Source organism: Trichosurus vulpecula, chromosome X (genome assembly GCF_011100635.1).
Source record: "Trichosurus vulpecula isolate mTriVul1 chromosome X, mTriVul1.pri, whole genome shotgun sequence".
NCBI classification, from domain to species: domain Eukaryota; kingdom Metazoa; phylum Chordata; class Mammalia; order Diprotodontia; family Phalangeridae; genus Trichosurus; species Trichosurus vulpecula.
This window is the reverse complement of record NC_050582.1, coordinates 49,026,153-49,053,925: the sequence shown is the minus strand read 5'-3', so window position 1 is coordinate 49,053,925 and position 27,773 is coordinate 49,026,153. Positions and strand designations below refer to the sequence as shown.

At 39.3% G+C, this 27,773-nt stretch overlaps 1 protein-coding gene and 1 pseudogene across 5 annotated transcripts in view; both read right to left on the bottom strand.

Annotated features, from left to right (window-relative positions):
• TENM1 (teneurin transmembrane protein 1) overlaps positions 1 to 27,773 on the bottom strand; it is a 448,583-nt gene that overhangs the window by 269,086 nt on the left and 151,724 nt on the right. For all 5 annotated transcript variants that reach the window (XM_036739968.1, XM_036739972.1, XM_036739969.1 and 2 more), the window contains 2 exons: positions 21,484 to 21,724; positions 5,722 to 5,960 (listed from right to left, as the gene is read on the bottom strand). In XM_036739968.1, the coding sequence (XP_036595863.1) occupies positions 5,722 to 5,960; positions 21,484 to 21,724 (480 nt within the window). The remainder of the gene's footprint in view (positions 1 to 5,721; positions 5,961 to 21,483; positions 21,725 to 27,773) is intronic.
• Positions 7,819 to 9,134, bottom strand: LOC118832671 (annotated as a pseudogene).

Below are 27,773 nucleotides of genomic sequence, written 5' to 3'. Positions count from 1 at the left end.
CTCGCTGACTCCCTGAAAGGAACAATGGATATATAGGGAGATGGGGCTGGCTAAACATTTCGGCTCCAGCCCATCTCCTAGTGGACTGCTGCTGCCTTAATGACAACCAGTTATGGAACGGTAATACACCGAACAAATACACAGAATTAGTATATCGCTGCTATCAATACAACTTCCCCTAGTGGACAGAGGGTAGTACAACACTCAGCTCTTAGCATCTAAAGGTTTTGTCAAAGGAATAATAGAACAGGAGGGAATTGCAGAAAGGAATTTACGTAGGCTACAGAAACGCTAAATAGTTTAGTGAAAGAGGATGGTCTGGTTATAGAAGGGCTGCAAAAGGGGAACTGAAAAAAAAATAACAAATCTCACAGACCCAGTGGGAGTCAAAAGTCAAATCATTTCAAATTTTGAAATATAACAGCGTTTGTTTCCAATAACAGCTATTTGAAAAATCTCACCTTATGATCGTTATTAATGTGGACTATCCACCATCTCAATGTTATTTACTAATTCTCACTATACTTGAGCCACATGGTGGGAAGAGGTAGGAGGGGGGTGGAGTAAGATGTGCAGCTTGGGGCAAGAGTTTAAGTGATTTGTTCAAAGCTACATTCTGTACAGTTACTGACCAATCTGAGAATTAAGCCTATAATGCCTTTTCCTGGGTTACAATGTTTACTGTTATTGTATTTTGACCATGCTGAATTGAGAGTACATATATTTTGCCTGAGCTTTTGGCATGTCTAGCAATTTCAATATAAATTATTAATATTATTCTTATTATACCAATTCCTCTCTATTGATGAAACCAACCTATTGCATTTATTACTGAAATAACAACATAGTAATATATACAATTCAGCAAACATTTTAAAACATCTATTATAAGCACAAGGAGCTATATTTTGAATGGCAGCTACTACGAGAAAACTTAACCAGGGAATAATTTTTATATATAGACTGACAAGCAAGTTGGCTGTAAAGTTTACTATGTTTTGGGGACGGTCACTTATTTTTGTTTAAAACTTGCAACATTTCAATTTTTGCCACGAAAAGATTTACAAATATTGAATTGGTGCAAAGGAATTTATATGTCATCAACTTTCTCATTAAACACAGGTTTAAAGAACATAGCACCCAGGGGCAGTTCATGGATGCCTTTCACTTTTCCCATTTTCATTTGAGAAATGATCAAACAACCAAATTTAACAAGTGTCAGGATAGGAAAAAGAAACTTGAATGTAGTAGAAAAAAAGAAAGCGTCCAGTTTTAAATCCGGTAGAGTCATAGTCTTAGCATATTTCATTATGATGTGTGTTTCACCTTACTGAGAGAAGATAATTGTTCCATATGTTAAAAGATCCACATATCTACCCTATTCGTAATCACGAAAAATATTACATTTTCCAAAACTAGTAGTGCTCAGTGAAGTGTCTTTGAAGTATAGCACATTAATTTTTCCCACATTAAGAATGCTTTATATGTATTTATATATGTGTGTGTATGTATGTATGTATAGGCAACGTACTGCATGGGTATTACCCATGGCTCTGTCCTCTTTATTTCTGTCTCTACACTTTGATCTGGAGACTCTCTCTTCCAACCACTGAATTTTCATCTCTATGGAGATGATTCTCAACTCTATATGTAGAGTCCTAATCTTTCTCCTGAATACCAGTCACACATTTTCAACTGCCTGATGGAGTGAACTACTGGATGACTTATAGCCACCTCAAAGTCATTATGTCCCCAATACACTCATTGTCTTCCCACTACACCTGCCCTTCCTCCAAACTTTCTATTTCTATAGACAGCAATAGTATTTTCTCAGTCAGTCACGTTCAAAACTTCCAAGCTATTCCTGACACTTTCTTTTCCCTCACCTTCATGTTGCATCCATTGCAAAATCTTATTGCTTCCACCTCTACATCAGTTCCTGTATCTATTCCTTTATCTGTACTCACACAGTCAACAGCGACTCCTAAGTTTTTGCCTGGATTGCTGCAAGTGCCCCACCCTTTTTCTTTACCACAATGTCCAGACAGGTGCCAAAATCATCTTCCTAAGGCACCATTTGGACCAAAGAACCCACCCTCACCCCGCCCTGCTCAAAATATTTCAACTTCTCCTCATCACCCAAAGCAAAAACCACAAACTTCTTAGCCTGGAATTGAAGACTCTGTATGATCTGGCTCCCACCTATTTTTTCTGACATGATTTTACACTACTTCATTTCAAAAACTCTACATTCTAGTCAGATTTGACTGTTTTCTGAATTGAACACTACTTCCCACCTCTGTGCACTTGCACAAGCCCTCCCTCATGCCTAGAATACACTCCTTGTTCACCTCCACTTTTCAGAATCACTGTAATCTTTCAAAGCTCGGCTTGCGGACCAGCTCCTTCACAAAGCCTTCCCTAGTTTTTAGGGAGCTCCCCAGCCTTGATTTCTCTTGTACCGCGCACATTTGTGTACATATATTCCCCAGTTAAAACAGAAGCTCCTTGAGAGCTGGTACCAGTTCATTATTTGCCTTTATATCCATAGCACCTAGCACAGTGCCTGGAAGAGTGGGTGCCTAATAAAGGCTAGTTGAATTGAATTTGGTAAAAGGTAAGAAAAGGTGCAAAGTAACTCTCCATTATAAAAATTCCCGAGGAGAGGGTGGCCAGAAAATTAATGTGCTTTGAAAACATCCACTCAAGAGTATAGTCAAAATTTTCATATCACATCCCTATTTGTATCATGTTAATGTTTTTATCGAGCAGCTTGGTGGCGCTGCAATGGATAGAGCCTTGGGTTTAGCGTCAGAAAGACTCATCTCCAAGAGTTCAAATTCTGCCTCAGATGCTTACTAGCTGTAAGACCCTGGGCAAGTCACTTAACACTGGTTGCCTCAGTTTCCTCATCTGTAAAATGAGCTAGAGAAGGAAACAGTAAACCACTCCAGTATCTTTGCTAAGAAAACCCCAAATGGGGTCATGAAGAGTTGGACACAACTGAAAAAGGACTCAACAACCACAAAAATGTTTTTATCATTTCATTCTTTTTGGAATTTAGTTTTAACACATGTCGTCCCCCAAACGTGGTCCTGCTCGCTGATGCTGCAGGATACATGCAGACAGTAAGAGAATCAATGAGAAGTAAGAGGGTGAAGTAGGAAGAGCACTAGACATGGAGTCAGGAGACTCTGGGGTTTGACTCTCACTTCATATACTTAAAACCATGTGACCTTGGGCAAGGAATTTTTCTGAGCTCTGTTTTCTAATCTATAAAAATAGAGATACATTAATATTGAAGCTACCCACCTCACAGGACTGTTGTAAAGGAAGTGCTTGAAAAAACTTTTCTGAAAGAGCTAGACATATAGGAGCTAAAATTATTTATAAAGTTAATTTTATTATATAAGCTATATTTTCTATAAAATGTATAATGTAAAATATTTATCAACATTGTTCATAGTTTCTGAGGAAAGCAATACCATGACAAGAAATCAAAATAACATCTTTTAGTAATAATTTCTCCCATCATTTATATATAATATCTATTTTATAATAGTCTTGATCATTACAGACTTAATTTTGATGTGCAATTACCATCCACTAGAGAAATTTTTGTCATATTTTCACCATTAAAATTGTGTCCTTTTCATGACCAAATATGATTTTCACCTAAAAGTAATGTCAGGCATGGAAACACAAGCAATTTCTATGGAGATAACATCATACAAGGGGGAAAATCCATAATTTCATTTTTTGCGGGAGAATTAACATGTACATTAATCATGCAGTGAAAGGCTAACTAGTCTGGGGGTACATGTCAGTTTTGGTAACTTATGGATATGACCAAAACATCTGATGATAATAATTTCAACAATAACCTCTTCTTATTTTAGGAATATTTTGAGATATAACGAATTCCCACTTATGCAGAATTGTCCAGAGAAAGTAGATTCTGCACAGGTTTCTATATGGGTGATGAGTTTCTGCCTTCAAGGTGTGTTTACATTGTAAATGGAGAGGAGTGGCAGCCCCAGAGGGGAATTAGGGTTTGGAAAGTTATCAGGCTGGGTGACTAGAGCCATAGGAGAGCCTTCCAGAAGTAATGGTAGCCCTGATTTGATTTTTGTTCAAGAACTGTAACAGGGGAGAGGAAGGGTACATATGTGGTTGCAAGGTGTGGAGAAGATGGCCAGGACTACAGTGTAAAGTAGTGGGACCTAAGAGGGGCTCCCCGCTCAGAACAAGAGAGTCCCAGAGCGAGAATTCTGGAATGAAAAGGTTAACTTAAGAACATGGTTTTTTGTTTTTTATTTTTCTCTTGTTTCTGCTGGTAGCAATGCAATTTTGTGAAGGTGCTTCTTAAAAGAGCTCTTACCAATCTGATTCTAGGATTCTGGGTATCAGTTGGAATGATTCACATTATTACTCATTCATATCATGGAAACCAATGAGATGAACTGCACTGGGTTCTGGATAAATGTGAACTTATGTCACCAAGTAAAGAACCTGTGCTTCTGTCAATCACTTCCCCCACTGTCTGTAAAAGAGTCTTAGAAAATTGCCTGAGGCCTAGATCAGTTAAGGGACTTGTGCTCATTCAAAGAACTCATAAGTGCCAAAGATGTCAGAGGCAGAATTTGAATCTGGGTCTTCCTGACTACAAGTTCAGCACTCTAGGCCGTGATGCCTCTCTAAATGGTTATTTACTCAATTTAATTTATTACTTATAAGAAAAACTATGTCCTCTTATTTCTGTACATCTCAGTCTTACTGTTTCTTAACAGACATTACTGTCTAGATTTGGAGAGTGGCTAGACATGAAAGAAATGAAGCTCCTTGGACAAAATGAAACAAACCAAGTCCTCTTTCCCAAAAATTCCATTTGCTCCAAGAATAATGCATCCTCACACACTTTAGAGTTCCTCTAATCAATGTTTTTTCTGCTAATTTATGTTGGAGATTTCAGGATCATTCAAGCAAGGAAATTAATTTTTAGTCAAAATAAAATGCCATCTAGAAGATCGCTAGGATTTGCTGTCAAATGACTGTGACTTTAATCAGGCAACTCCAAGATCAATGGCAAAATGCCTCCCTTCTGGAAAACAAAGGCCTATTTCTAAGCACTTTCTCATTTTACCTTTCTAATGTATTTATACTGAATCGCCATTGAACTGTTATATCACATACCTAGTAAAACGGAGAACTTTTTTGCCCCAATATAAACATCAAATATAAAGAAATACAGAATTGTTCGGAAAAATTCATGTGGTGGAATTTCTAATGTTCTCCCAAAATGTATCATGAAGGGGAAAGGTGCCTTTTAAAGCAGCATTATTATTTAAGAATCATTGAAAGAATACCTATATTTCTACAACTTCTAAGGAGAAAGGATAACAGCGTTTTAATTGAAAAGGAAATGGTTAGCTCCAGTAGGCCTTGCAATCAATAAAGGTAAAATACTGGCTCAAAGCTTTTTTTCAAATAACATTCCATACTCTCTTCAGTTGTACTAGGGGTTAGTAGGTACAAAAATGATTGGAAATCCACTTATTTTTACAACTACTAATTTAGGTTCTAATGTGGGGTTCCCAGAGTAGAGAGGATGCCCCTCTTCCACGCCCCACTCAATTTGACAGAATTGTGGAAGAGCAGTGACAAAGAGAGGCAGGAAGGCAGGTGCAGACAGGGACAAAGGCATGGAGTGACTCGACTTACCAATCACATAGGCCAGCAGCAGAGCCAGGGTCACGGTGATGGCAGTGGCGCTCAAGGCTGTGCACTTCCAGTTGCAGCACCTGTAAGGCTTGTTAAAAGTGAAGGCAGGCCTAGAAAATGTGCTTCTGGGAAGTGGCCTCGGAGGTGGAGAGTAAACCGTATTGGATGTTAAAGGGTAATTCTGACTGGCTGCACTGAAGATAGCTGAAGAGCCAGATCCATGCTTAAATAGGAAATGCCTGCCAAAAAAAAGAGAGAGAAAGAATTGTGCTGTAAAACACAACGTATATGCTTCAAGAATAGGAGCTCTCATGCTACTCCATTTCAATCAATCAGTATTTATTAAGAGCCAGTATGTGCCGGGCATCTTTTCAAGGCCTAGTGATACAGAAAGAGGCAAAATACAGTTCCCACCCTCAAAGAGCTTGAAATCTGTGGGGGAGACAATATGTAAACAAATATACACAGAGTAAGCTATATACAGGATAAATAGGAATACTTAATAAAGGGAAAGCACTAGAATCAAGAGGGATCAGGGAAGGGTTCCTGTAAAATACGGAATTTTAGTTGGGATTTAAAGGAAGCCAAGAAAGTCAGTAGATGGGATGGAGAAGGACGAGTGTTCCACACATGAGGAATGACCAGAGAAAATGCCTAAAGTCAGGAGATGGAGGGTCATGTTTGTGAAAAGCAAGGAGGAATTTCCCTCATAATCAGAAAGACACAGACAGAGGCAGAGAGGGAGAGAGTGATAGAGGGAGGACAGCAGAGTAAAGGAGAGGAGAGGAAAGAGAGAGAAGAGAAGCGAGAGAAGCGAGGAAGAGAGTGGGCTTATCATTATCTCCTTTTAAAAAGGGGAAGAGATTGAAATTCTTAGAGGCCAAGGGTCTCATCCAGGGTAAACAGAGGACCAGGGTCTCCAGTCTGTGCACAATGTTCTTTCTGCTCTAAAGTGTATGAATGTTACAGGAAACACTGGGATATTTGGCACATCATGGAAACAAGGTGTTCCTGTTAAAGACAATATCCAGCTCAAGAAAAAAATTAGTTAATGTTGTCCCAGGACAACTTTCGAGTGTAGCAAGGAGGAAGGCCAAGGTTTTCCAGCTCCCTCACCACCCAGGTGAGTTCATTTCTTTGTCTCCGGGAGTGAAGTGGAAAGGGGAAGATTACCCACCATTAAGCATTTGATATGGTCCACTCTATTATTCCCTTTCATCAACTCAGCCTCTAATACAGTCAAAGTTGTTTTATCTGGCACATCACCATCTGGAAAGCTATAGAAAGCCCTACTAACTCATTCCTTTAGTTGAGGAATGTCACTCTGGTGGGAGAGAGGCTAGATTCAGATCCAGCCCTAGCTATTTTTTCCTTCTCTTTCTCCTTTCCCCCTCTCCAAGTCTCTGTTCTAGGCATCTTCTCTCTCTCTCTCTTCCCCTTGAGTATATCTATCTCCTCTTTTGGCTTCTACTGCCTCTATACAAAAGACTTTTCAATGAAGCCCTCCATTCCAGACCCACCCATCTCTATTAAAATCTCTTCCCAGATTTACACATCCCTGTAGAAATTCTACCTCTGTCACATCCTATAAGTACCTCAAAAGTTCAACTTTGGGAACTCATCTTATCCTCAAAATCCACCTGTCTGCCTAGCTTACCTACTTGCTCCCCCTACTTTCTCTTTTCATTTATTTTTCAAATGATAATCTTCCCCAAACCCCTAATATAAAAGAAAAAGAAAAGCCTTGAAACCAGTATGTGTAGTCAAAACAAAACAATGTCCTGCAATGTCCACATCCAAAAATCTAGGCCTCATTCTGAATAAATCGCCTGTTAGGAGCTAGCTAGCTTGTAGCACCAGTAGTGGTGCTCTGCAATCATGGTCATTGTTTTGCTCAGAGTTAATACTTCTTTCAAAGTTGTTTGTCTTTACAATATTGTTTCTGTTGACTGAGTAATGACTTTCTGATTCATCCCAGCTCAAAACAAGAATTACCTCTGACTCTCCCTCCAAAACAACATCCAGTCAATTGGTCTTTTCCATTCTGTCTCCAAGACACTCCCCCCATCCTTAACCTCTGTTCCAATCACAAGGCCACTACGCATTCTGTATCTGGTCCTGCATTCCTGTAACGGTAATCATTCAATCCTCAGATCCTTCCAAAGCCTTATCAATTTTGACTGATACTCCAGATTCATGACATATTTCTTTGATTCGTTGACCACCTTTGCCAAAAATAGATCCAGGCAAATCTTTAGGAATAGTTACTCGTGTAATAATGGGTCCACCAGATCACTGGGTGAGCCATGGCTCTCTGCATAGGAATAATCATATCCAGAACCACCCTGTGGTTTATAAGCCATCTGCCACTTGGAAGGACTCCAAGTATCTATTGCAGAGTCCTAAGTCTCATCAGCATTAAAACCTATCACGCCATCATAACAGTCACTCTTAAATGGTGGTGGTAGAAGAAAAGGAAGATTTCAATCTCTACTACCACCCTGTCATCACATCAAGGAGGAGGTGGTGGGGGTTCTCCACAAGGGCTCACGTCATCATACTCTCTTCTAGATGGGGGCATAGGACACTCTTCATGAGCTGAGGGCATTCTATCAAAGCCTCCTCTTTCCCATGTGGGAAATCCTACAGGGCATCCTCATCATACATCATTGTGAAAACACTACAGTCACATGTTTCAGCATAGAAACTGGGGTCATAGGGTTGTAAACGTCCTTTGATGGGAGACTCAGATATAACATTGAATATGATCTTTCTGCACTCCACAACGCTATCAGGCTTTCTAGTGATAATAACAACTCTATCAGTGGAATGAGGATGGCATTCCTGGAAAAGCTTGATAGTTGTCTGAGTGTTCCTTCCAAGTTCTTTGACTTTAGTACCCTTGACCCCAATAATTCTTCTTGCCAGTCTCTGGTGTCTTAACAGTCTTAACTCAGAGTCAAACTTAACAGTCTTAACTCACAAAGTCGCTTCCTTTAAAGTGTTGGTACTTTAGGCATTGTACAGCATTAGATTCAAGCAGGAGCTGGCTGGTTGCAGTGGGCAATGGCAACTGTAGGCCCTTTTCCAAGGTGAGAATGATTTTGTAAATAAATTCTCCAATTGTTTTGATACCTGCACTGATACTCAACATGCACCCAGGGCCACTGCTGTCTGGGACTGAAACATTGGCAATTGTAGTTTGTACAAAGTGCTTTAATATTTTGTCCTCCTTTCCCAATCACTGCTCCAGCACTCTTGCTCTGAAGCAAAATGTGCAGTTCCACCATCTCATCAGTGTTTCTAGATCTTTCCAAGGCCTGCTTCTTCTCTGTATCTTTGGCAGGGTGCTTACCAAATTCACCACTGGTTTCAGTATTGGAGAAGCTTTCTTCTGGCTGTTCCCTCTCCATTTTCTCAGATTAAATGGGCAGACAATCAGTATCATACATCCTCACAGGGCAGAAGTGAAGTGTTCTGGGTGGAATCAATAACTGATACCCTAGGTTACTATGGGTTACTATGCCCCTCGCTGTCCCCAGTAGGTCTGAGCTAGACAGAGAGTGAGCACAGGCCCCCCCACTCCCTCTTAATAAACACTAAATGACTGATTCTGCTAAGAGTATGGGAGAAAAATTACTACAAAGGGACAATGGTATGAGAATTCTAAATGGTTGAGAGGTTAAATGACATATAAGGTAGAATTTGGTTAGAAGATAATGATGACATTACTGTAAAGTAACTTTCAGACGCTCATGAAGTCAGGATGGCAAGGGACCTCAGAGACCAACAAGAACAACTCCTTCATTTTACATAGGAGGAAGTCAAGGCACAAAGGAATTCAGTGATTCATCCAGTGTCATACAACTAGTAAGTACTGAGGTGGGATCTGAACTCCAGTCTTCCTGACGCTAAGTGCAATGTCTTACCTATTGCACCAGACTACTATTCCAATTGATCAAGACAATGCTATCTGGGAGCATGCAACAAACTGTCGATGATACGAATAATAGATACTTCATGTTTCACTGGGAGAGGTGGGGTAGTATAGTAGAACATGTTCTAGCCCTAGATTCAGGAGAGACATGGCTTCAAATTTTCCCCTTGGGGATATATGTGACCACAGGCTAATCAATTTAATCTCTCGGAGCTTCATTTTTCTCTAATCCCTTCTTCACAGAGGTGTTGCGAGGATCTAGCACATTTATGTGTGTTGAGCAATTTACAGACTTTAGTGTTATATAAATGGAAGTTTGCTTCATACGTTTTACATCCATGATCTCATTTTATCCTTAGCACAGATCTAGCGCCATGCTATCGGGATGAAATTAGGTTACTTTTAATCTTGAATAGGTGAGTTATGGAGAATAGGTCATGGTCCCATTTTAAAGATGAAGACACTGAAGCATGGAGAGGTTAAGTGAATTGCCTAATATTATCCAGCTAGTTAGTGACAAAGCCTGAACTTGGAACCAGAGATGACTTCTAATCCTCTGTCCTTTTAATTAAATCATGATTCCTTACAATACTGCTCATATGGTTTCATTTTTCAATTAATGCCTGCTGGGTGAGGAAGATCTATGTCTCTCTGTACTCGTACCCTTTATTCTCCTACTTGGCCCCCTATAGAAAATCTGGCAAAGTAGCACTGCAGAGTTTCTATGGAATTGTTCAGTGTTGACTGACAAAAATGTCTCTTATAAATGACTGTTTCTATGGTATTCCATCCTAGACATGCCCTATGGGATACGGGGTTTTTCTAACTCAGTGTTTTGAAAGAAAAACTTCCACATTTTACAGATTTGGGAAGAATGATTGGATTTTAGATACCATGTAAGTGGCACAGTGTGTAGGACATTGATTTGTTTAGCATACTGTCAAAAGGCAGAAGACTGATGGAGGCAGGTGAAGAATTGACAATTACAACTAATGATCAATGTCATGCGGGTAGGGAGCCCACCACATACATGCACCAGCTGCCCCTGAGAAACTCATTTGAATTGGAGCTGGAGCCAAAGCACAGTCCTCAATGATAAGGGGCCATTAGACAACAAGCTCACTGTTACCTTATTAACAAGATAATATTAAGCCACTGGGGAGGGGGGTGGCAATGGAAATTTCCTAAATTACCATTGTCTTCACAGGCTAGTGTTGGGCAGTAAGACAGAACCTAAATGTATTTTCAAAGCACCTAAAAGAAGTCAGCATAGAGACAAATGAGAACTGCAAGGCTTCGGCTATGCTCTCATCAAATCTGATGACTACTCATCTGTCTGAGCACACTGCTTTTCCCTAAGGACTTCAGGAGATACTAAAATGTTGCTATCAATTCTACACAATTGGTTTTTTCCCCACAGAGCAAATGACAAAAATGCAGTTCAAGAGTTTATGTGTAAGTAGTGCTCTCCTCTGCATCTGTTTTAATATTCAATTTTAAATTTAAAAAGAAAAAGCAAGATATTGCCAAAAGGAAATAGACGCATAAGGAAATTGAAAAAAAAAATCTTCACAACTGATGAGGCCCTATGGTTGGAAATGGGAATATTGCAAATATTCCTGTAAGGGTTTCAAAAACATCTATAAAAGGGGAAAATGTATTCTCACTTCTTAAACCCTTCATATCATATAGCACTGAGGGCATCTGTCAGCATTAAATAATAACAATTTAATGCACTGCTTCAAATTCTGTAGAAAATGGATAGCAATCTATACCTATTCAACTGCAGATGCATAAATGAGCACTGATTTTTCTGTTTTAAATCAATTAAATGATCTAACCTTTATTTCCCTCAGCTGAACACATGTGGCTCATCCCTCTCCCCACAGGAATTGAACCTCTCTCTATGAGAGACTGAAATGGATGAAAGAGGGAAGTTAGTCCTTCCTTTGGTAATTTGACTGGGCCAAATCACATTTGGACAGGGTACTGAAGTTTAGCTATTTATTTAGGGACTACCAAAGCATGACAACATAATAGATATTCTTCTCCATCATCTTTATAATCAATGTAGCCCAAGATTCTGCGACAGGAGCATCAAGGATACTTTCGTGGAACGGTCTCATTGCTTTTCCTGGAGTCCTCTCAACATGGCCAGATTCTCTTCTTCCCTTCTTGATCATCACCCATGAAGTCTCCTTCGACCTACCACCAGCCTGGACTACCTTTGAGGGTGGGGTGCAGGGGCCTATCTGCCATGTAAATTGCTGGCCCAAGGAACATGTGTAGGTGTGGGAATCAGAAGACCTGATGCTTACTAGCTATGTGACCTTAGGTAAGGCACTTCACCTTTTGGAGCCTCAATTTTTCCGTCAATAAAATGAGGCTAATGATATTTGCAATATCCACTTCCCAGGTCTTTAGATAAATGCTTTGAAAAAGTATTTTTCTAAAAGGTTATAAAAATGTGTACTATTATTATTAGTCATAAAGCTCTACTTTCAAGTTGCACGTGGAGGTGAAGGCCTAATTCTAACAATCTGGGACTCTGTGAAAACTTGTGTTCATCTTTTCCTTTTGTGATTTTACAGAGTTTCAACCTCTCCTTCTTTCCCCCTCTTTCAAGTTTGAAGCCCTATTCATTCACTTATTCATTTTCATTCTTGCATTTATTTCATTCATTCAAAGTCTTTTCTCATTTCGAATTCCCTGCAGCACCTTCACACACACCCCTGTGAATTTGGAAATTCTAGCAGTTGCTAGAGAAATTCCTTTTTTCCTTTCATGGCTATTCTCCACTCATGATACTTCTGTCATTTCTGAAAGGCACTCCCTTCACTGGAAGGAAGAATAAGCCTCGGGCCTCCCCATTAGTTTTTTCTACACAAAGACATCTCTTCTTGGAACTCTGAAGGACACGTTCTAGTTGCCAGTAAAATCCCTTGATTTACCTCATACAAAGCAAAAGGCAGCAGCCTTCCTTTCCACTCCTTTAGAAAGAGGCAAATAAATTAAACGAAAGTCAGGTTTCAAATTCTGTTTTCCAAGGAGATATGTATATTGAAACAGCTATCACAGACACCAACTCATAATGTCACCCATAACGTTCTCAAGGTAATAAAATGCTCTTAATTCACACAAACATCTGCAATTCTGCTTTCTAAAGGGAATATATCCTGGTTTAGTATTCTGCTGAAGATAATTAACACAATGATTCCTTCCAGATATTATAATCGTAGAAATTCCTCTCATCATTCTTATCTTTCTTTAAGGCTTAGATCAGGTTGGTTCCTAAGGCTGTTACATCTCTCTCCTCTTCAAATTACCTTTTCTTTAGTGACGTTTACACTCAGTATCTCCCAGGACAAGGATGAGGGCTGGATCATTAAGTGCACTTTCATACTTTGGTGTGACTTCAATGACATGGCTACTTTGTCCTGCCACGTAGAATGGAGCACATAAACGTTTTCTCATCCTATGGGGTTACCGCCTGGAACCTCCCAGGTTCCACCCAAAGAGCTGGCTTCCTGTTTATTGACTTCCTGACATTATATGAATGGAGAGCAACGCAATACAGGCACACCTCGTTTTATTGTGCTTCCCAGATAGGCCTTTTTAAAAAACAAATTGTAGGCTTCTGGCAACCCTGCATCAATCAAGACCATCAGCACCACTTTTCCAACAGCCTATACTCACATTGTGTTTCTGTATAACATTTTGTTAATTCCTGCCATATTTCAAAAATTTTTTATTATTATTATGTCTACTATGGTGAGCTACAAACAGTGATCTTTGATGCTACCATTCTAATTGTTTTGAGGAGCCATGAATGGCACCCATATAAGGCAGCAAACTTAATAAATGTTATGCGTGTTCTCACTGCTCCACCAACCAGCCATTCTGTCATCTCTTTCCCTCTCCTTGGGTCTCTCTATTCTCTGGGACTCAACAATATTAAAATTAGGCCAATTAATAACCCTACAATGGCTTCTAAATATTCTAGTGAAAGAAAGAGTCACTTGATGTGGCAAACTTATTTTGTCTTATTTTTAAAAATTGCCAACTCCAAAAGAGTCATGATGAAAAATGCTGTCCACATCCAGAAAAAGAACTATTGAGTCTGAATGCAGAATGAAACAAACTATTTGCTTTCTTTGATGTTTCTTCTTTCTTGTGGTTTCTCCCATTGGTTCTAATTCTTCTTTACAACATGACTAATGTGAAAATATGTTTAATATCAATGTATATATATATATGTATATATGTGTGTATGTGTATATATATGTATATATGTATATGTGTATATATATGTATATATGTGTGTGTGTATGTGTGTATATATATATATGTATATGTGTGTATATATATGTATATATATGTATATGTGTGTATATATATATATATCCTAATCCAGATTGCTTGTCATCTTCGGGAGAGGGGAAGGGAGGGAGGGGGAAAAATTTGGAACTGAAAATCTTTTGGAAGTGAATGGGGAAAAATAAAAATTAAAAAAAGAAATTGCCATGGCTACCCCAACCTTCAGCGACCACCACCCTGGTCAGTCAGAAGCCATCAACATTGAGGCAAAAAGATTATGACTCGCTCAAGGCTCAGATGATGGTTACTATTTTTAGCAATAAAGTATTTTTAATTAAAGTATGCACATTGTTTTTAGACAAAACAATATTACATACTTGAGATAATAAAATGCTCTTAATTCACACAAACTACAGTATAGTACCAACATAACTTTTATATGCACTGGGAAACAAAAACTTTGTGTTACTTGCTGTATTGTGATATTCACTTCATTGTGGTGGTCTGAACTGAACTTGCGATATCTCTGAAGTATGCCTATATATGAATCATCTGGCTATTCCTCTATGACAAACCCACTTCCTTTTCTAGTCATCTGTATCTTTAACCATATGCCGGTTCTCCCGCACAATTTTTCATTGCTAATACATTCATTACAGTTTCCTTATGCCCAACACGAGGCTCTTTATGTGACCTACAAATTTCGTTCTTTGTAAACCATGGCATTCCATGACTCACAATCAAACAATATGGAATACTGACTTAAAAAAAAGACTTCATTTCAGAGAGAAGCTTGTGTGATTTTTGAAAGGCAATCTAGCCTTTTTTCCTACTCCTATTTAGCTGTGCACTCAGACCACCCAAAGTGTCTGTCCAACATATGTGTACTGAGTGACCATCTCTACGGGTCATGCATTCATTGGCATAGTATATTCTCCACAATAGATATTTTTCAAAGACATGATCTGCTAGGAATATCCTTAGTGAAAGCTCCCTTCTCAAACTATCATCAAGGCCATTCTAAATGTACGTATAGATTGTTCTCTGCAAGATTTTGTAAAGATGAGAAAATTGGCCAGGCAAATGGCTTGGTGGTTATTGATATCATCTCAGTAACCTTTTTAAGTAATAATGTCTGATTTTTTTCTAAGTACTCCCTCTTTTTGCTATTTTGAAAAGCAAGCCTTCAAACCTCGGTTCCCTCTGGCACAGACAGTCTCGGCTGACACCTGGGTGGGTGTTCTTCCCACCTTTGTTTGCTTTATTTGAAGCTACTTCTGAATGCCCCTGTGATGCTAGAGAGGGAGAGACAACTGGGAAAGAAATCACAGGAGATGGAACAGCACAATAAATCTTTATATTTGTTCAATTTATCATCTATTTTTGTTCCCCTCCTAGTTGCATGCTTACATGCACTTGGGTCTAACTTTATGCTCTAAATTTAATTTGGAAATATGTATTAAAAATCAACTATAGGGGCAGCTAGGTGGTGCAGTGAATAGAGCACAGGCCCTGGAGTTAGGAGGATCCAAATTCAAATCTGGCCTCAGACACTTGGCACAGCTTACTAGCTGTGTAACCTTGGGCAAGTCACTTAACCCCAATTGCCCTGCCTTCCTCCCCTCCAAAAAAATCGACTATAGTTAACAGCTATATTTCAAATATTTTCTGTTAAGTTGACTATTACCATATTAACAGATTTAAGAAGGTCTACAAAATTATGTACTCTAATCAATAAGCTTATTTCACATATAAAGGAGATGAAACAGAGGTACCTCTGATCTAACTGGGGAGTTTTCCAATGTTTATTTCCATTTGCCTTCTGCTCAACAGTAATTCCTGATTTGGAATTTAACAATAGGACCAATTATTCTTTTAAAGGACCAAAAGGTTTAGAAATATACTAATGTGTAAGATTTCCATTTCTCTTGTTTTTACAAAACTCTCTTCCTGAAGAGATAAACAGATATTCAGCACTTTCTTCCCTTTCACCCATACACACCATTTAAAGAGATTTGAGCAGGAAGGAATTTGTGATTGCTCATTTGCAATTATCTTAGAATATCTGTTTTCGATGACTAGGTTATATGTTCCCTCATTTCGTAAATAAATTTAGCTTTCATTTCCCTTTGCAGTTAGTGAAAGTCCTTTCCTAATTCTATTCACCTACAGAGCTCCTACTGATTTGACAAAATGTACTTTTTTTTAACATTTAGGAAGGACAGTGATTACCTCTTTATTCTTTCTCATTTGCCGCAGACATGTATTTTGCTCATTTATTTTATGAGCCAGTTGACTATGGTATACTTTTCTGTATCATTTGTTTTTATGGAATTGTAATCTACATTAGCAGAGACATCTCATTTTAAAGAAAGAGAATGGGTCTGTTTAATTGTAAGAGCACAAGAGAGGAAGGGGCTAATGGAGTTTTCCTATTGAGCATCACAAGCTGAGAATCTAAACTACTGTTCACACTGAACCATTTCAAGGTGTTTTGAGAGCTGCCCTCTCTCAATCTGGATTCCTCTGCAAGAGGCCTCTCACAGTTTTGAGTTCCATGAACCAGGTCCATGGTACAGCTAGCCCAGCACGCACTCACTCACTCTCTCTCTCTCTCTCTCTCTCATAGTGGAATGGAGGAACATGTTGGTATTAGCTTCAAAAGTGACACCAGGTTGGATGGTGGGGGGAGGTGGCCAAGCCTCTTTGTAGTGATCTATAGTCTACGAACAGGTTTTTAGCTGGAGTTCTTAGTGCCATTAATAAGACTAAGCAATGGCCAGAGGTTCCACTAGCAGGACTAGGACACAGGTAGGACAGAAAAAATGGGAGCAGAAAAAAATAAAGAAGGAGAAGAAAGAACTGAGTAAAGAAAGAAAATCAGAGTGGTCACACGAGGAAAGGGATACTGTTTTAATCATAAGCAGGCTTTGAGAATAATAGCGAATGACAACTTCTTCAGGGGCCTCCCAGTGGCTCTAACAACATAGATTACTTAATCTTGGTCTCTATCATATTTGTTCAGCACTGGTCTGCACCTAACGGGATCAAATTTAATCAGCAGAAACGTTCAGGCTCATACTTGAGTTCAAAACATCACCTTCACAAGTAAAAGTTGGGGGAGGTAGGGCTAGACAGTTGCTCATCTGTGAAAGGATCTGGGGATTTGAGGCAGACTCCAAGTTCCATATGAGCTAATAGTATGATCTGGTAGTTAAGAAGATGAATGCAACCTTACGGTGCATTAAGAGAGGTGGAACATCTAGTTATTTACATGTTCTCTCCCCTATTAGAATGTGAGCTTCATGTCAGTAAGGACTATTTCTGCTTTTTCTTTGTATCCCCAGCACTTTACACAGAGTCGGGCACATGCTAAGTGTTTAATAAATGTGTAGTGACTGATATAATCAGATATGCACTTTAAGAAAGTCACTTTAACCACTGGACTGAGGAGAGACTAGTGGTAAAGAGGCCAGTTAGAAAGGATCTGTAATAGTCCAAGTGAGAAGGGTTGCTCCCTTCTCTCCACTCATAAAACCAACACCCTAATTCAGGCCTTTAACATTTCTTAGATTAACTATTACAATACTCTCCTGATTGGCCTCCTCTTCTTTCAACTCATCCTCCACAAAACTGCATCTTGACTCCTCACTACGTTTCCTTATCCCTCCCCCACCCCGCCTCCCTCATATCAATCCATTGCCAATGTCGGTTGATTTCACCTCTGTATCATCTCTTGAATATGCTCCCTTCTCTCCTCTGACACTGCCACCAGATTACTGCACGAGCCTACTGGTGGCTCGCCTGCCTCAAGTCCCTCCCTACAGCTACCAAAGCAAATTCCCTAAAACTCAGGTCTCGCCATTCCATCCCTTTCAATAAACTCCAGTGGCTCCCTACTGCCTCTAAGATCAATTAAAAGCTACAGTGTTTGATAATGAAAACTCTTCATCAGCATCTTCCTAGACTCCCAGTCTTCCTACACATGACCCCTCTCCACGTACTATTTGGTCCAGCTATGGTGGCCTGCTTCCTGTTCTGCACAAAGGAAAGAGCTGCCCCCATGCATAGAAATGTCCTTTCTGCACTTTTGCCCTTTGGATCCCCTGGTTTCCTTCAAGACAGTTGAAGTTCCACTTTCTACAGAGGCCTTTCTTGATCTCTCCTTCCCACAGCTACCAACTTTGATCCCCAAAATACATCCTAAAGAACTAATTTATATTTAATATAAATATATATGTACACACACATATATTGATGTATACACACTTTTTCTCCCAAATTCAAGCAGTTTAGTAGTGCAGTGGATAGAACACTGGGTCTGGAGTCGAGGAAGACCTGAATTCAAATTCAACTTCAGACCATGAGAAAATCACTTCTACTGTCTGCCTTAGTTTTCTTCCCTATAAAATGGGATTAGTAATAACACCTAATTCTTCCCAGGGTTGTTGCAAGGACTGAAGGAGATTATGCTTGTAAAGTCCTTAGGACTGTGCCTTGTACATAGTAGGTGTTAAATAAATGCTTGCTCTCCCCCTTTCCCATTAGAAGGTAAACTCCTCGATGGGCAGGGATCGTTTCACTTTTGTCTTTGTATTCTGTGTGCCTAGCACACAACTGGCCCTTAGAAGATGCTTGTAGACTGAAGAGGTGGCTTTAGTGAGAAAATGGAACTTGAACAAGGCTCTGAAGGAAAAGAAGTCAGCAGAGTAAGCGTAGGGGACTCATGGGGGGTGGGTGGGGTGGGGAAGGAGAGAATTACAGGTACATGCAGTATACCCAACATTATGTGCACCCAGACAGTTGAGAACTCCAGTATCAGGGAAATAAGGAAGACACCACCCATGAAATAGTGAAGAGATGTTCACTTAACACAGAAAACATGAGATCAGAAGCCAATTCCAATTATTTGTTACTCAATTTGTGAATTTTATCTTTGATTATATATTTAATGTATGTGCTTTAAGGCAGAGGATCTTAACCTGAAGCTTGGGAAACTGATTAAAAAAACCTTTCACTATTAGCATTCTGATTTTAATGTTTTACCATAACTGCCTTTCTTTGTAATCCTATGTATTTATATTATGCACTTCAAAACACAATCCTGAGAAGAGTGCTGTAGGCTTCAACAGACTGACTGCCAAGTAGTCCAGGACACAAAGTAAGAATCTCTGCTTTAAAGGAATATTTGGAAAATCCCGATTGATCAAACTCTGCTAGGAAGTTCTAGCCTGGGTTTTTTCTCCCAGTTCACTTTGTGTGATGCTGAATATGTAAAAAGGTACTCTCTGCTCAGGCTCACAGAAAACTTATATTCTCTGTCATATGAAACTGAGAGCGACTAATACATTTCCTGCCTGGATACCGAAGGTCCGTGGTTACAGTTTGGGCAAATATGCCTAGGTGTATGCTTCAAATAAGAAAAAAATCTTCCCTGCTTCAGCCATCTCCTTTCTTCCTTCCAGATTCTGAGTTAACTGCTATGTTAGAGGAATAGGGTATGTCATCTTTAAAATGTTACTTACCTGGCATAAGCTAGTAACCAAGAAAAGAACAAAAAAACTGGTATAGGCAGGAGTCAGAAGATCGAGCCTTAAATACCAGTTCTACCACTTGCTAGCTATGTGACCATGGGGGCAGACTGCTTCCTCTCTGAGCCTCAGTTTTGTCATCTACAAAATGGGAACAGAAACCTGAATAGCATACTAACCAAGGTTGTTGTAGATGTCAAAGCCTGAGTAATCCATAAGTCTACAAGTCCTCAATCGTTCTCTTCCCATGACTTAAAAGTGAGTTTCTGGGAGGAAAATTATCATTGTCTGTGAAAGCCCTTTTAGGCAGAAATCTAGTCTCCCTCTACCTTTTCCCCACAGTTCAAACAAAAATAAAGTATAGGGATATTATAATAGTCCTCTGGCAAGCCTATCATTAATCCTCCATAGAGTATGACTGTTCTATTTGCTTAGACCTATCATTGGTACTGGTTCCTAGACCCTGGTTACCGCATGCTCCAATCCCACCTCCACCCTTTCTACCTCTTGCTCCTAACTGTAATTAGATGTATAGTATCACTGATTCTGGAAATAGCATGTCAGATGGCTGGATTGTTCTACTCACCACTCCAATGATTTCCCATATCAAATAACAACCCTTTGTTGGTCACCATGCCATTATATGCCTTGTCTTCCCTATTAAAATGTAAATTCCATGAGGGCAGGCTGGTTTTCTCTGCTGTACATGTATCCCCAGTGCTTAGCAGACCATCAACCATATAAAAGTTTAATAAATGCTTTTCATTCCTTTGTTCGTATCATTAAATCACTTCCCAATTGGCTAAGAGCTAGATAATGCCACCTTCAGTGTACTGGGGCCAAGGGAATTGTCATTTCTACTTCAAAAACAGCTTTTGGCATTCACAAATAACCTGAGAAGTGGCACATGTCTCCAATGGTTGGCTCACCACTGAACCTAACAAGTTTCCAAAGAGAAAGTGATGATTTCATTAGCTCTTCCTTTTCGGTTGAAATTCTCAGTAAAGTTGATCAGAGTTGACCCTGGGCACAGGATTCTAATAGCTGCATGTCTACTCTCTTGGGGGTATGGTGAGATAATGGCAGCATAGAGGAAAAGAACGAAAGATGTGGAGTCTGAAGAGACTTGGGTTTGGATCCTATACCTCTAGCACTTGCTTTATAATTTCAAGCAAGTCCTCTCCTCTAAAAATGAGGATAATCCCAGTAACACTGGTATTAATATTCTCACAGGGGAGTTGCAAGGATCACAGGAGATCAAGTACACAGAGAATTTTACCAATATTAAACCAATAAATAGATATCAGTTATTATTCACAGGAAGAAGTGAGCATCTGGATATTTCCTTGGTACATGTGCTTAGAAATGCTTGGCTCAGAGGTACTGAGAGACAAATGTAATATTACTGCCCCATGCTAGCATAAAACTGAGAAATGTGCTCTGATTTGAAGCCTGGTGGTTTGGACCATGTGACCAAGGCACTCCTTGATACTTGGTAGCAACATACCTCAATCAGAGAACCAAGTATGGAGGAGTGACCAGATCCTTCGACTGTTAAATCTAAAAACTTAACCAAATAAAGCAGCTTTGGTCCTTCCACAGCCAGGACCTCACATATATTTCTGAGGGCAGAGTCTAACTCATCGAAAATATGAGTGTATTTTTCTGTACTCTTCCAGTATGTTGAAGCATTTTATGGATATTGAAGCCAATTTAAAATGCATTAAGGATTTGCTCTATGAAACAAATCTGCAGTAAATATTTTTGTAATTCTCCTTCTAAGTTCAGATTTCCTTAAGGTGAGACAATTGCATATGACTCTCTAAAGATGGCTTGGTTAGTCAATTCCTTTCTCCCTCACTCCCACTTCTTGTTTTTTGTTTTCCCTTTTTTTAAGATACCAAAATTATGTTTCTCCACTCAGAAGCATTATCTCTAGCTGGGGCTGAGGTCGGATGGAACCCACTGCTTTTGTACCTTGTCTCCAACGGTATGTTACTATTCAAGACCCAGCTGTTATGCAGATGCACAGAATCCTGGGTACTGGTTGGAGGAGTCGGTGCTGCTGGACTGGGCTGGCTTCGAGTAGTCATTGACCTCCTCTGGAGAGAGTCCGCAGTGGGGGGCGGCTTCCTGGCACATGTGCACGCATGAGGAGGTGGAGGTGGTGGCGGGAGGGGTCTGAAGGTGAACTGGTTGTGTGGGCTGTTTGGCATGTCTGTAGAGGAGAAAAGTAAACAGAAAAGAGAAAATTAGTCTTCCACTGCACATGAGCTTTACTGGAATTTTAGAACAACACAATCTGTCATGGGAGTAGGTTTTTAAGTTCTATCTGTAAAAAATGTCCCCTTTAACTCACAAGAAAGCACATGTCCTGCGCTTATGAAATGTAATATAAAACATTCACAGTTGCATTAACTTGTAAATTCTTCAAAGCTATAGTAGTTAAAAAGTCAATGAGGCAGCCTCACACAATTTGTCATCATTTCTGCTACTGAACAAATAAATCATCAGCAAGACACGAAGTCATAGAACAGAAGCAAAACTCTAACTTTGGAGAACGTCAACAAGTATATTTCAGGAGAATCACTGGGGGCTTCAAATAAAAGCCAAAAGGCTACCTTCTGCCTTCCATCTCAGAGAAGAGAGGCTGATCTCAGTGAGGAGCCCAAAGATAACCCCAGACCCTGTATTTTGTGCCTGCTCCCCTCCCCCCACCCATTACTAAATGCTGAAAGTGAACAAGCAGCCAGAGAGCTGGCAGGCAGTCTGCTCATTTCGACCAGCATGCAGGTGACACCCTATTTTCCCCTGAGCCAGGTTCAGGCTGTGTTAGCAGTGTACGCATTGGGAAGCAGTTTTTCTATCTGTTGACAGAGGGTACATTTGTGGCTAGCCATCTCCTGATTTCTGCTGAAGACTTCGGGATATTTTCACTGTTTTTCCTGGCAAGTGATGAGTTGGAATTTGATCCATGAGAAATACCCCAATTAAATTTCTTTGAGAAGAAATCACCATTTAGCTGATATACTGTCACTCTTCTACAAGATAGCCCTAAGAGATATTAAGTGATTTCATGGAATTGTGGAACCTTCTGCATAAGCTTTGCATCAAGTTGAAAAAGTCTGCCTGTGTCTTTCCCACCTCCTAAATGACCATAGGAATGAACAAGTGGTACCGTGCCAGAGGCTCTCTGTGCCTAGCAAACTAGTCAGGACCATTTGTCAATGGTCAATCAGAGAAAAACACCCTTTTTTCAATTTTTCAATTCTATTCAGTCAAATTTGAGTTTGAACTTAGATGTAGAAATCAGCCAGTATATACTGGCTCTCTAGAGACAACTGTTGAATTTTCAGTGGGAGCACTGACACCTCAGAAATTGGCAAATGTTACAAATCAGGGCTTGATTTATTGTTTTGTTTATTGTTGAGATCTCAAGTGATGGAGAAAATGAACTTCAAAGTGTATTTCATGTACATTGCTTTTTTGTATTTGCTTTGTTGATTGTTGAACATTTACTAGAACACTTGTGGAAAGAAGGACTAATCCTTGGCTCCCAATTTAGCCTTCATATAAGACAATGATGCGACTGGCTTGTTAGGGCAGGTGCTTGGGGCCCTTCTTCTAAGCTGCTCCTCACTTTACACAAACAGTTTAAACAGGAGACAGTTGTTCCTCACTTTAAACAAACCCCAAATATGGAATGGACAGGAAAATTAAGATACTAGAAGACAGAGAAGGATGAGCAATTACTTTACAAAGAAGTTCTGTTAAGTAGCAAGTCACATAAGTCTTGAAAAGAGAATTTAGCTGACACATTTGCACATCAAGTAAAGTACATCTACAGTGTAGTTGAAACATAATTCCTTCACACTTTTTCTGAGTCCCTCTTCATCACTAATATCACATATTCAAAATGAGTCGTCAGTGGCCATGGAAAAGAATGAAGCAAAATGCTTCACGTGGTGCCTAAGCTCGACTAACTGGCCATGGACTGTGCCCCTGTACAGAAAGCTAACACAGAGAGTGAATTGATTGTTTGTGCCTATCTGTGTGTCTTTGCTCATGTTATTCTCTTTAAATTGAATATCCTCTATACTTTTCTCATCCAAATTTTAAGTTTTTTCAAAGTCCACATCAAATCACAACATGGAGAAATAGTAAATATCAGAGCCAAGAATTTAACCCAGATCTCCTCCCTCCAAGTCCAAGGACTCTCAACCCCACAGATGCTACATGATGTAGTGGAAAGAGCTCCAGAGTCAAGAGACCTACTATGAATCCTGCTCCCATAGTTTGCTACCTGTATGACCTTGAGGCAAGTCACTTCTCCTTCCTGGGCCTTAATTTCCTCTTTTGTAAAATGAAGGGGCTAGGCTAGGTGACCTCTGAGGTCCCTTCTAACTCTAGAGCTGGGATTCTATTAGCACACCTTCACGGTCAAACAACTGACTATAAGGTGGAGCAAATTTAAAATTCCATTGCATCTACTCTCCACTGATTTTTTTAAAAAGTCTTTATTTGGCTTAGTATGACAACATGCAGGCTCAAAAGCTCTCATTCAAGTGTCTCCCACATATACATTAAAATTACGTAAAACTACGACATATATCAAGAGACGTGACACTGCTCAACAATCAGTTAAGTATCAACAACAAGGAAAGTCTAAAACAGGGAGACAAGCTACCCTAAGGTGTTCAGTATTATAATGGAAGATGTCCTGCAGGGAGTTCAAACAAAAGAATTCCCTATCATTTGCACGATGTTCTAAACACCATTTGCCAATGGCAATATACAAATTGTATCATGCCTCAGAACACTAGAAAGCTGCTTTAGTAAACTTTACAGCAATGCAAAGGGGAGAGGTCTAAACATGCACATTGGAAAAACAAAGTGGACTGAATACCTATTACCCGGAATAGACCATGCAAGTGGGTGGGCATATTAGTGTGAGTATATCTATACACATGCAAGTACCTACACACACACAGGCATGTTGCCTACATGAGAGGCAGTGTAGTATACAGACAGCCTGACTCAGAATCACAAAGACCTGGTTTCAAGTTCCACCTCTGACATATGCTGGCTGTGTGATTATCAACAAGCCACTTAACTGGTCGAGGTGGCCAGGCAATTCTTTCCTACCCTGATAAGTAGAGATTCAGAGGTCCCTTCCTTACCCGACACGCATAGATTAGTCTTGAGGTTTAGTCAAAGAAGTATCAGCAAGAAAGGGAGCGAATGATTAGGTGGTTTACTTACTTGAAATAAAACTACACTAGCATTGCTGTCTTGGAATACTATATAATACTATTTTCTCCCCCCATCCAATTATTTAGATCTGTCTTTATTTGTGTGAAAAGTGTTTTATAATTGTGTTCATATGATCCCTGGGTTTATCTCAGGGGGTAGACTCAAGTATTTTATACTATCAGCAGTTATTTTATTTATTTTTTTTAAAAAAATTAAAAATTTCCCCCCAATTACATGTACATTTTTTAACATTCTTTTTTTGTTTAGAGTTTCAAATTCTATCCCTCCATCCCTGAGAGAGTAAGCAATCTGATAAAGGTTATATATACGCAATCATGTAAAACATTTCTGTATTAGTCATTTTGTGCAAGAAAACATGAAAGAAGGAAATAAGGAAAGAAAGAAGGAAGGAAGGAGAAAATAATATGCTTTTATCTGTATTCAGACAGTATCAGTTCTTTCTCTGGAGGCACACAGCATTTTTTATCATGTGTCCTTTGGGATTGTCTTGGATAATTGTACTGCTGAGAATAGGTAAGTCATTCACAGTTGTTAATTGTAGAATATTGCTGTTACTTGTACAAATGTTCTGGTTCTGCTTATTTCACTTTATATCAGTTCATACAAGTCTTTCCAGGTTTTTTTTCTGGAATCATCCTGCTTGTCATTTCTTATAGTACAATAATATTCCATTACAATCATATAACTGTAACTCATTCAGCCATTCCCCATTTCTAATTCTTGGCTATCCCAAAAAGATCTGCTATAAATATTTTTGTAGAAATGGGTTATTTTCCCCTTTTAAAAAATCTCTTTGGGATACAAACCTAGTAGTAGTAGATCTGGGTCAAGGGGTATGCACAGTTTTATAGCCCTCTGGGCATAGTTCCAAATTGTTCTCCAGAATGGTGGCATCCACTCACACCACCACCAACTTTCTCACATTCCCTCTAATATTTATCATTTTCCTTTTTTGTCATATTAGTCAATCTGATGGGTGTGAGGTGGTATCTCAGAGTTGTTTTAATTTGTATTTCTCTATCAATAGTGATTAAGAATATGTTTTCAAGAATTATGACCAATGGAATGAACCATGAGAAAGAAGAAACAAAACCAAAAAACAAAAAAAAAAACAAAACCAAAGACAAAAACAACAGAGAAAAAAGGCGAGCATAAAGTGTGCCTCAATCTGCATTCAGATTCCATAGTTCTTTCTCTGGATGTAGATAGCCTTCTCCATCATGAGTCCTTTGGAATTGTCTTTGCACCTTGTATTGCTGAGAAGAGTGAAGTCTATCAGGGTTAGTCATCACAGAATCCATATATCTGTGGTTGTGTATAAGTTCTCCTTGACTATTGTGTAAATAAGTTCAATGTGAAGCTATATGTAGAAGATGTACCAGATTCCATGCTGTCTTGGGGAGGGAGCAGGGGGAGGGGAGGAAAGAAAACCTGAAACTCAAAGTTATGTGGAACTGAGTGTTGTAAACTAAAAATAAAAAAATCTTAATTATAAAAAAATGTTTTCATATGACTATAGATTGATTTCTTTGTCTGAAAACTGCTTGTTCTTATCCTTTGACCATTTATCAATTGAGGAATGACTTGTATTCTTACAAATTTAACTCAGTTTTCTTTATCGTTCAGAAATAAGACCTTTATCAGAGATACTTGCTGTAAAAATTTCCCCCCAAGTTTCCTGCTTTCCTTCCAGTCTTGGTTGCATTGGTTTTGTTTGTGCAAAAACTTTTTGATTTTTTTATAATCCATTTGTAATGCTCTTTATATCTTGTTTGGTCCCAAATTCTTCCCTTATCCATAAATCTGACAGGTAAACTATTCTATACTCTTCTCATTTGCTTATGTTATCGTCCTTTATGTCTAAATCATGTCACTATTTTGACCTTCTCTTGGTATACAGTGTGAAACATTGGTTTATACCTAGTTCTTGCCATGCTGTTTTCCAGTTTTCCCAGCAGTTTTTTCCATTACTATGGTCATTTACTACCTAATCCACTCCACTGATCCACCACTCTATTTCTTAGCCAGGACCAGACTGTTTTGATAATTACTGCTTCATAATACAGTTTGAGATCTGCTATGGCTAGGCCACCTTCCTACACAGTTTTTTTCATAGATTCCCTTGATATTCTTGACTTTTTGTTAAGACTATTTTCTTTGACATTATAAAGGATATATATGACTCGGAAAAGAGGTGAGCCAGTCATATATAGATGAGATGATGGATGAGTAACACACATGTTACACTGGTACCCATGTTTATCAAGGGAATACACTTAGACATGCTAGCTTGACACAGTAGGCGCTGGCAACAAAACTTACATTTACTATAAAATCCAAACCAACTGCACACTTTTAGGTGCCATGAAAATTCAGAACCTGACTAGAATGTAACAGGATCCTCTAAGTTGTTGAGGCAGTTCTGTCTTCTGTTACAAGTGGGGCAGTGCCAGTAGCAATAACCTTCCAGATTCTAAGTTGAAATGAGAGCCATGCATTGGGTGAGATAAAGAGTATTCTGTGACTCAAGACAGTTATACTGGGGACCATGGTTGGGAAGGGGAAGATAGATAGATAGATAGATAGATAGATAGATGAGAGAGAGAGAGAGAGAGAGAGAGAGAGAGAGAGAGAGAGAGAGAGAGAGCGAGCGCTGCAGGTCTGAGAGCTATGCTACTCTGAGAAAGACAAATACCATCTACTGGACTAACCAGTCATCTTTTCTAGATATCTACATGCAGGGCTATAGAATGGAGTTCTTTCAAAGGAAATGTGACTGCCATGTCAACACTAGATGCACGGTCAGCCTTGGCCCTCCCCAACTTCCCTTTCAGTGATATAAGTGACCTTACTGGGTTTCCCTCATGCACTGGCATACAGCTCTGAGAATCAAAGAACTTCCCCTTCCCAAACAGTAAATAGTCAGATATATGCTACCAGCAGAAATGCACAGTACGGTCATTTTGATTACCAATTTGTATGGTGCATCTTTG